General features: G+C 37.3%; 1 protein-coding gene across 5 annotated transcripts in view; it reads right to left on the bottom strand.

Moving 5' to 3' along the window:
* Positions 1–1,398: 1,398 nt before the first annotated feature.
* Positions 1,399–11,177, bottom strand: part of ccser2.L (coiled-coil serine rich protein 2 L homeolog) — a 95,835-nt gene continuing 86,056 nt past the window's right edge. For 3 of the 5 annotated variants that reach the window (XM_041568904.1, XM_041568903.1, XM_018225506.2), the window contains one exon: positions 1,399–2,753. In XM_041568904.1, the coding sequence (XP_041424838.1) occupies positions 1,713–2,753 (1,041 nt within the window). In that variant the 3' untranslated portion in view covers positions 1,399–1,712. Of the gene's footprint in view, positions 2,754–7,247; positions 7,288–11,177 lie in introns of all 5 variants that reach the window. The other 2 variants (XM_041568905.1, XM_018225507.2) reach the window with 2 other exon arrangements.

Here is an 11,177-nt window from a genome sequence, read left to right as displayed (position 1 = left end):
TTCACTGTTTCTCTCTCAGCATCTGTTTCTCTTCATTCTCTCTTCATGCAGGAGTTGGGTGTAGAATATTCATTGACAGTTAGATCCAATATATCTTATAGGGGGGCTCCTTTTGCCTGGAAATCCTGTCTCTCTACACGCAGAATTTGTGGAAAAGTCAGTTATTTTGTTAGATTTTGTTTGTACTAGAATCACTTATTTGCGTGAGCTCTAATACATCTGCTAGGAAAGATATTTTGGATCTGTCAATGTCACTATCAATGAATATCTGACACCCAACTCCTGCATGAAGACAGAATGAAGAGAAACAGATGCCGAGAGGGGGATAGTAAAGATAAACTTAATTATTTCAGAAATTATGCAGAATTTTTAATTGATTGTATTTAGAAAGTTTTTTTCAGTGTGCTGAAGCTTATATAAAATTTTAATTTTTGCGATAGCTCCCCTTTAACCTTCCTCAAAAACAGGTATCTAAATAATAAAGACCATTTATTTATAGTTATAAGTAGCATGAAGGTTTTTCCAGCTCTACTAGGAAAGGTATTTCTGATAAAATGATTTAAGTTCAACACATAACTTATGATGGAAGGAAATCTGAAAAAGACTAAATAACAAAAGTTATATATATATAGCAAACTGTTGAAAATGCTTGCTGCAAAAAAATTCTATGACTTGACCACATCTCCTTCAGAAAGATTTCAAAATAACATAACTTTTATTTCCTGGTACAACAGTAATGAACTGAAAATAAATTATTACCAAGTTATCTAAAAAAAAAAAAGCACCCCATAATATAAGATGCATAACAAAAATAAAAACCTATAAGAATATATGTGCTCTATGCAACCATTTTCATTGTTTTCTTTTGACCATACTGTCCCCAGTATATACATTCCCCAATATAGCATTTATTTTGGTCCCAATTTCTAGGATTAAAAAAAGCCACCACCAGGGGAAGCATTCAGGATTCTGTTAGTGCTTTCTATGTATGGATAAAAGACTTTTGAAAACCAGATGAAACTGGGTAATGTGCAAAATGCAAGTCATCTTTAAGCAATTCTGAGAAGTTTAAATAAATACAATTATTGTCATCAAATAATTAAATATGTTATATATACTTGCAGCTCTCAGGAAAAAAATGATGGGGACATTAAATATACATTACTCATAAATATATGATCCATACTATATATATTAGTATACATTATTCTTTCTTGGAAATAAAAGCAATTGTGACAATTATTTGAAAAATCACACAGATATTACCAGCAAGCAGAGATGAATAATTCAATGTTAATAAACTAAGCAAGTAAATGTGTATGTTTTCTTTTAGTACAGAAAACCAAAGAATTTACCTTGGGAAGCTGAAAAAATAAATGAATGATTGAGGGGTCCATACACATATACATTATACCTTCCAAGAATTGAAAAATTGAAGCAAACCAAAGTTCCATAAAGTTGTGTAACCATGCAATGGTGAAAAGAAAAGTCACTGGATTTAAACCAAGGCCACACAAACATATGCAATTGAAAGAAAATCAGATGAAATTAGATTAGAAAATTCTAACAAAAACGAAAAGTTTCTCATCTTAGTAAACAATAGCATTAATAATTATGCATTAAAATGTTAATACACCAAGTTACATTTATCAACTCAGAGATATTATATAAAATGTATTTAATGTATATAAAATTATTTGTTTTTTTCCTTCTTAACGTGTCTTTGGTTGAGGGAGACGCGATTGCCGTTTCAAAGCTGCACTATCCACAGCTTCTTCTAGAATATCTTTTTTAGAAGATGGCCTGGGTATGACTGAAGATGTGGTTTTGCAAGGGGATATAGGAGATTCACGAGGTGCAGGTGCCAAGTGTACAGTATCAGGCTTAGGACTACTTGGTTTCTTAAGTTTAGAAGCAAAACTACTTGGTGGTCTTAGCATGGATCCTTTGGGGATCTGTTTGTGTGGCTGCTGAGAATATTCAATTGCTGGTACCTGTTGGGTGGATCCTGAGGTTGGTAATTTTGAAGTACAATTGGGCATTATAGGATCTTGTGGTCTTGATCCCGGATTACTCTGTATTAAGTTATTTTGGTTTGCATTAACAAATTGTTTTTCTAGTATGCTTGAGGCTGTTTCTGATGAATCATTTATAGTATCTTGACCTACAAAATGATCATTATTAACTAGCTGTTGTTTTTCTTGTACCATAGACTGGGGACAATTTGGTGATTGTGAAGGAAGGAGATTGGTGCAAGCTAGCTGTATTTGAGAATTAGTAATTTCTTGACTTGCAACATTTGTGTGTTTTTTGGGCTTTATGAGGTTTAAAGTCATTGGTCTTGGAATTTGCCCAGTCAATGATGATAAAGACATGGGTTTAGTCACTGATCTGGACTGAAAATGTCTTTTTGCATCCACTGCTACAGTTGGCAGAACATTAAAATTAAGCTTTTTATTTTCTAAATGTTTCTTACTATCAAGCTGTCCAGGAGTTTGAGCATGCTTATCTGTGTTTGTAGACTCTTCGGGACTGTCTTCGACATCAATGATTTTCAATTGAGTACTCAGTAAAGCACTCAGCTCATTTTCAGGGACTTTGGAGATGCTACCACCAACCCCAATCTTACAGCATGGGTTCTGGACCAGTTCTCCATGTTTTCTTGGGTCCTCTTGATGTGCTTGTGTTATTATTTTTCCCGTGATGATATCTGAGGAACTGGGGTTGCTGCTGGAACACTGTAGTACTTGAGGCTGTAAAAAGCAAAAAGAAAAGTATATATGTAAATAAAAAACACTTATATATTATCTGAGCATAAAACATTGGAATGTTTCCCTAATTGTAAGCCTGACTTGTTTAAATCAAAAAAACAAAAAAACGATCTCCTCTTTTTATACATAAAAAAAAAAAAAGACACTGAAGAGACAGCAGTCCAGTCATGCAAAATAAATAAATAAAGACAAAAGCTTAAACATTTAAGTATAGATAGAAATTTCATTTCTTCTCAAATCATCTAAGCTAAAAGGAGACATAGGATAAACGACAAAAACATTTTGTAGGCAATTATGTATACTATATGGTGTTGGTCTCACATTCTGCTAAAAATGAATATCTTTAAAAATAGCCCCTTTATTAAAGCACCCTATAGATGTTCACTGGTCTCGGTTTCAAATGAGGGGTGGGCGTGTCCCAACAATCACTGCCAGAAGAACAGTAGGAGGGGGGCAGCCAATCACAACCCTATCAGGTCCTGCTAGCTGCTTATTGGTTCCTATCCTACAATGCAGTGAGGCTCCCCTGCAGAGCCTGGGCATTCAGGGAGCAGGAAGTGGAACAGATGGTCGGGACTAGTAGGGATTTTTGCAGAAATTCTCAATAAAGTAACCAGAAACATAACTTTTTAAAGCACATTCCTTCTATATCTAAATGAGTTTAATGCACTGGTACATTTTTGATTTTTCACACAATATGTCTCCTTTAAAGGTTTGAGGTTCTGTACAATATGTTCCTTTTATACTGCCCTGTCCTTCTCAAATGTACATTATAGTTTTACTACAATGCTCTTAATAACATTAGCTTTGTTCATATTTTCAACCAGGTTGTATAAAGAAAGAGCACAGTATCCCAAATAGTAGCACAAAAGAGAAAAAAAAAAGCCATCATACAAGGTTTACCCCGACTTATGGCTGATTAAATGATTGTATGTGACTTACCAGTATTTACATTTGTAGGCTCGTGGGTTACTCTTTGACATCCCAAACACCCACTGTATGCTGTGTACTTTTTTGCCCATTTGAATTCGGGTTCTTTGCCTCCCTGTCCCTAACCTTATTTTAAACGCTCCTCTGGACTTACGGTTTTAATTTATTTATTAAAAGTTAAGTTTTATTGCTCCTTGAGTCCTCGGATTTAAAGATGGGGTGGTGCAACTTTAAGGGTTAATCTTTTTCTCTTTTGTGCTACTATTTATCCATATAACCCTGCACACCATTTGTCTGTTTCTCTTTGATTTAGGGGTGGTGCTCCCTTATTCAGGCTTACTTACAGTATCCCAAATAGTTGATCTTTATAATTTTAAAATACGCTTCTGAAGTAAAAACAGGATTTTGCCTACAACAATACGACTAAATGCATTTAATGTCAAGCAACCCTTAAAGGAGAAGGAAAGGTTAAAACTAAGTAAGCCTTATCAGAAAGGTCCACCTAAATATACCAGTAACCCTCAAAGTAATGCTGCTCTGAGTCAAAAGACAGTCTCTGTCAAAATTAACACAGTATTTCTTTCCTTCAATTGTGTACACATGAGCTTCTGTATCAGACTTCCTGCCTTCAGCTTAAAGCTGCCATGACGATCGGACATGTTAGAAATTTTCTGTCGCCTACCGATAATATCACTGCATGTACTGCCGATCTGGGGCAGAAAATCGTCTGATCTGTTCTTTTACTACTTTATTTGATCTGAATGGTTAGTTTCAGGTCGGGAGATGGCACCGAACAATCGTTCGTCCGTTATGAAGGTAAATCTGCACGTCTATGGCTTCCTTGCCCTGGGAGTGAGCATGCTCAGTTTGCTCCTCCCCCCCTCCCTTCTCTGCTGTAAACTGAGCCCAGAGCAATGAGCGAACAGGGAGAGACTGACACCAAGCTAATATGCAGGAAGTGATGTCACACCAAGCTAATTTGACAGCTGCTTTCCTAACCAAACAGAGATCTTCTAGAGCTGTTTACTCAGGTATGGTAAAACATTCTACAGATTAAATATAGCATTCTAGCTTGCACTATTGCAGCAAATCTATTGGCAATAAAATGCCTCTGTAGCTTTCCTTCTCCTTTAAGCTGGCCATAGATGTGCAGAATTCCATCTTTGTGCGACTAACTCGAAAAGCAGGAAAAATACCAAATCAGACGATGTTCTGGCCATTAATTGACAGACAGCAATCATACTATGTTTGACAAATAGTAGTGACAAACTCCCATTCATATCGTCAGATAGGCAATATATGCAGAGATCTTATTGGTAGCCGATATAAATCTTTCAACCTGTCCGTATGACTGAACAACCAATTGCCATTGTATGAAAAATGTCAGGACACTCCCCCACCCGGTCCGAAAATCGTACAAACCTTTGTTTCATACGACGGTATCTTTGCGTCTATGACCAGCTTTACGCTCTGCTTTTCTCATTGATATTGGACTATGGCAAATATCAGAGATGCAATAGATCTACCTCCTTAGCTCTATCAACCATAGATATTTTGTAATTAAAACACTAGGCAAAAAGTATGTTTGGCATATAACACATTCCACGCACTCATGAGGAACAAGGTTTATACAGCCCCTTTAAGGGGTACATTGTTCTGTTGTTTCATGGGTTCTCTACTTTCTGTGAAGACTTGGATATTCTACCTTGCCTGGGACCTGTTGTTCTCCTCTATGTACTTTAAAAGGTAGAGTACCTTACTAAATGTTACTCTGGCACAATAAAATGTATTTTTTTTTATGATATGTTAAACTGCTCCTGTTCAGTGAGTTTGCCAAATGTAAAAAAAACAAAAAGCTTGTTACGCTTGACATCAAGAGTGTGTCGTCACGCAATGAAAGGCTCTGGACACTAAATAATTATAATATCATAAAAAGCTATATTTTTTCATACTGTGATACGAAAATAAAACAACACTCTTTATAGCAGTTTTGAAATGTACTTTAGAACAGTAAACAAAAGTACATTACACTGCTCAAGGAGCTTCTAAGCACAGCTCTCTGATAGATCATTTGCATATTACTCTCTGCTTTCCTGGGGATTTTAAAGGTACACTGGAGGGAAAAAATCATCTTATCTTCAGCACAGAACAGATGTTTTGACTGGATACTCTTGTGCAGTTACTCATCATACATGCCTTACATTTCAATGTCTCAATACATAAAAATATATATGAAGGCAATATATCAAGATGCAAGGAGAAAATGTACTTTGATTATAGTTATATTGTTTCGAAAATTTTTTAGCATTTAGCGGAGATGCAGCAACCTGACAATACCTCCAGAGGAAAAACTTAGAATGCAAAACTTTTAACAGTTAAATTTTCCAGTATACGAAAGCATGACCCAAAATATAAAAAAGTTAAAGGAAAACTATAACCCAAACAATGTAGGTCTCTATAAAAAGATATTGCTTAAAACATAAAATCATATGTAAAAGCCAGCTTAATGTAAATAACCCATTTTCATAATAATATACTTTTCTAGTAGAACCTGTATGTGCCAATGGGTAATCATAAATAGAAAATTGCCATTTTAAAAAATAAGGTCCACCCCCTGGGATCATACGATTCACTGTGCACACAAACACACCAAAAAAAACATACATGTTAGGTCACATGAGCCAATTAACAGACACAGTTGTTGTGTCTTTTGACTCCTCACTTCTTCTTCCTGTTACAGTTAGAGCTGTGTTATTTCTGGTCAGGTGATCTCTGAGGCAGCGCAGAAACCATCACGAAATGGTGGTTCAAGACAAGAGATGTAAAAGGGCAGTTTTTACTTAAATATATATTCCAGTTTGGTAAGATTCTTTCATATGCCACTTAATTTGATATAATCTGTTGTTTAAGTATTCATTTTGGGGGTATAGTTTTCCTTTAATAAAAACATAAAATTAATTAGGTGGGTTTTTGCAATTTCTGGAAGGCAAAATTAAAATCTATACAATCAAGTTAGCCACAGACTGGAAAACATTTTGAATTGTGTGTGTTGCAACTTGTATTTATTCAGAATTAACATCAATGCACATGGAACTCTAAAGCAAAAGCAAAAGAGATTAAATAATCTTTAAAACTCTGTATAACCTCAACCACACCATTGCTGCTGGGGAACAGATAATGGTCAGTCCTCCATAGTAGATTTGAGGTCAATTATTATTAACAAAACCAAGGACAGACATACAGTACATGGTAAGTTACATCAGTCAACGTGTTGTATTTTACTCACATAGTACTTCCTAACTTTCGAGCCTGTGTTATTTCCTTACCTCAAAGTATCTAACTAGTCTAAAAACTGTGCACTAAACTTTCAGAATATCAAAGAATTATAAACAACCAATAAGAAAAGAAAAAAAAGGGTAAAGAACTATGAACACATTTTGGCTGCATGCAAGACACTTTTACATGCAACATGCAAACAATATACCATAAGTATGCCATGAAAATGCTTAAGCTGTTAACGGGTAGAAATGTGAAATTTTACTATACCACGCTTTATCAGAGAAGTAATGGACTAATTCCTCAACTCCTTTCCAATGGCAAATGGGGAAGCGGAAACAGAGAGACAAGGACAATGGCATCAGAGAAGCACATAGAGCAAAAAGCTATTTTTGGCCAAGAACGGTTACTTTTATCTATAAGCTGCGAATTGCTTCGGGAAGGCACAGAAAAGGAACATTGCAAAGGGCACTTTTCTTTTGAGATGTCAAATCTGCACATGAGTACTTGAAAGCAAGAGGAAATCTAGGCCATGGACAAAGTTTTAAGTGTTTGCACAATTTTTAAAACTATACGATAACCAAGCTCAGTTGCAGTTGCTCAGCACTTATTAAATACAATTTGGTATGAAATTCTTATCATGGATTATTAGCACTTGCATTAGAGTAAAAGCAGTTAATGAATAATAAAAATAGAAATAAAAGGATGGGTCACAATAATGCAGGCGAACCCCAAAACTAAGGGGTTCCACCGGAGGTCAATCACCCCACTTGTTCATAGCACCAGTATTTTGTCCCTCTAGGAATAAGAGACTATAATTCTAAGTGGTACAACATTCCCCAGTTACTAGGGGGTATAGGTTGTCACCTTGAATATTTTTAAAGGGAAACATGAGATAGACATTCTCTCTCCTATCCAGCCAGTCACAAGTGAAAACAGCCAACCAGCTCAATGCTGTTACTGAAATTCATCCAAATGCTTTAATACTACTTTTCCCAAACATAAACTCTCTTTCTTTTTGTTGCTTTAACACCGAGTGAATATGTGTAAATCCCATAAATGTTCCTGGTACTGCAGTCTTTAGCAGGAGATCCATCATTGACACCCAAATAGTTCCCCCCCCCCCCCCAAAAAAAAAAAATATTTCTCAGTTTGATCCGATAATAGTTATTGGTGGATGCCTTTGGAAAAAAAGCATCTCTTATTATACAATGCCAGAAGTCAATGAAGGCTTTCATTGATTCAGTTAATCATCCATCTATTGTATGTAAGTAAGCCATTCAGATGAACAATGAAATGTTGAAGATCACTCAAAAAGTCCTGTTGACACTAACTTACCACTACCAGATAGACTACTATGGGTCATACATTTGTCTTTCTAGGTGCTGAATTACAAAAAAAATAAATAATTTTTGTCCAAAAGTGGACATACACAAGAAAATTTTGTTTTGTGAAATGACCGATTTTAGCAGGACCCCATAAAATAGTTTACTTATCATTACATTGATGGGGTATGAGCAATCTTATTATGCTCACAAAAAATTACAAGTCGATCAGATTTAAAAATCACAGAGATCCTCTCAGCTGCTAAATCCAAAGGACACTTTTCAGTTCTAATACATATATTTTCTTGATAATTCTAACCTTATTCCAAGCCTTAATTCTCCTTACATCTCAACGAAGTTCCTGAATGGATTCCTATACAGTTAAATGCATAAACAGACAATTATCATTTTGGCTGTGTATGCTACCACACTAGATTTGAAATGAAGCAATAACAATATGATTAAAGGAAATGTCAACCCTATTTCAGCTTACATGGTGTCAGAATAGGGTGCCTTACTCCCACCCAAACTGCATTATTTTCTTGCCCCATTTCCACTCCTATGTCCTGTATTGCTGTCTTCTTCATCACTACATTAAGAGTTCCACCCAGTGGCCATTTCCCTGACCTGAAGTCATCTTTTCCCTTCTCCCTTTTCTTAATGCGCATGTGTGCATAGCCCCTCCCGTCTGATTTCTCTAAGCAGACATATCTTTCGTCTGCTGTACTCAACTGACTCAAACTGCGCATTCTCCCCACGCCAAGCGCCAAGGAGAATTCTGAAGGGAGGGGGGAGAGGGACTTGAGCGAGCTGCTGATATGCAGAGAGAACAAGGAAACGAAGCAGCTTCCCTGTTTACTCTTCAGCGACTGGAGTGGCAAGTACTTCAAGAATGCAGTGAGACCTTTCACTGATAAGATTTTCATTTGTGGGGTTGACATGTCCTTTAAAGTGTCGACTTTCAGCTTATATCAAGTGGTTTAATAAAAATATAATTCGTTAGGAATTACAACAATTTTTTATACATAGTACCCCATTTTAAGGAGCTCAAAAGTAATTGGACACATGGACATAATCATAAACATCATTTTTTTTTAATACTTGCAAATCCTTTGCAGCCAATGGCTGCTTGATGTCCGGAACCCATCAACATTATTATTAACATGTATTTATATAGCGCCAACATATTGCGTAGCACTGTAAAGTAAATGTGATTATACAACTACATCACATGAATTACATATATAGAATATATGGAGTAACAAACATCACAATCAATACAGGTACAAAAAGGTGAGGAAGGCCCTATGCATAGGCATACAGTCTAAAGGGAAGGGAGTAATACACAAGGTGTGGGAGTGGGCAAGATCGAATTAAGTGGATGAGAAATGTGGTATTGTATGTGGTGTTGCATTTGGTAGTTAAGCAGAGTGAGGGTAGGCTTCTCAAAAGAAGTGCGTTTTCAGAGATTTTTTGAAAGCAGAAAGGTTGGGAGAAAGTCGGACAGACCGTGGGAGAGCGTTCCAGAGGAGGGGTGCAGCCCTTGCAAAGTCTTGAATGCGAGCATGTGAGGAGGTAATGAGAGAAGAGTTGAGTAGCAGGTCAGTAGAGGAGCGTAGTAAGCGAGTGGGTGAGTATATAGAGATGAGTTCAGAGATGTAGGGTGGGGCAGAGTTATGAAGTGCTTTGAAAGTCAGTGTCATTAATTTGAATTTGATTCTGAAAGGTAACGGAAGCCAGTGCAGGGATTGACAGAATGGCAAGGCAGAGGAGGAGCGGTTGCTGAGGTGTATGAGCCTCGCAGCAGTGTTCATTATGGACTGGAGAGGTGACAGTCTCTGGAGGGGGAGGCCAATTAAAAGAGAGTTACAGTAGTCTAGACGCGATATGATGAGAGAGTGAATAAGAATTTTGGCAGCGTCTTGGGTGATAAATGATCGTATTTTGGATATGTTCCTTAGGTGGAAGTGACATGATTTAATAAGTGACTGGATATGAGGAGTGAATGACAGGGCAGAATCTAGGATAACCCCAAGGCACCGGGCCTGGGGAGAGGGGGTGATAGTGGCATTGTTAACTATGATGGATACTTCAGGGATGCTACTGGTGTTAGTTGGAGGAAAGAGAACTATTTCAGTTTTAGAGAGGTTTAATTGAAGGTAGCGTTGCGACATCCAGGTAGAGATAGCGGACAGGCAGGAGGAGACACGAGTTAGGAGTTCTGGGTTGAGATCAGGTGATGAGAGATAGATCTGAGTATCGTCAGCATAGAGGTCGTAGTGGAAACCATACGAATTTATTAATTTGCCAAGGGAGGAAGTATAGAGGGAGAATAGTAATGGTCCCAGGACAGAGCCTTGAGGAACTCCAACAGAAAGAGGTAGGGGAGAAGATGATACTCCATTGTAGGAGACACTGAAGGAACGATTGGTGATGTAAGAAGAGAACCAGGACAGGGCTGTGTCACGAAGGCCAAGTGACTGGAGGGACTGGAGGAGGAGAGGGTGATCTACAGTGTCAAATGCGGCTGAGAGATCAAGCAGTATTAGTAGTGAGAAATGATTGTTGGCTTTAGCGGTTAAAAGGTCATTAGTTAGTCGAGTCAGGGCAGTTTCCGTGGAGTGTTGTGGCTTAAAACCAGATTGTAGGGGGTCCAGCAGGTTATTGTCAGAGAGGAATGAGGTTAGTCGGTTGTAGACTAGGCGCTCAAGTAGTTTAGAGATGAAAGGTAGCAGAGAGATAGGTCGGAGGTTGTCAAGATTGGATGGATCAAGAGAGGGTTTTTTCAGAATGGGGATGACAAGAGCATGTTTTAGTTGAGAAGGAAACAGTCCAGTTGAGAGCGAAAGATTAAATAGGTGAGTTAAGGCTTTGA

Source organism: Xenopus laevis, chromosome 7L (assembly GCF_017654675.1).
Source record: "Xenopus laevis strain J_2021 chromosome 7L, Xenopus_laevis_v10.1, whole genome shotgun sequence".
In the NCBI taxonomy this organism is placed as follows: domain Eukaryota; kingdom Metazoa; phylum Chordata; class Amphibia; order Anura; family Pipidae; genus Xenopus; species Xenopus laevis.
Note: the sequence above shows the minus strand (reverse complement) of the source record. Positions and strands in the feature narration are given on the sequence as shown.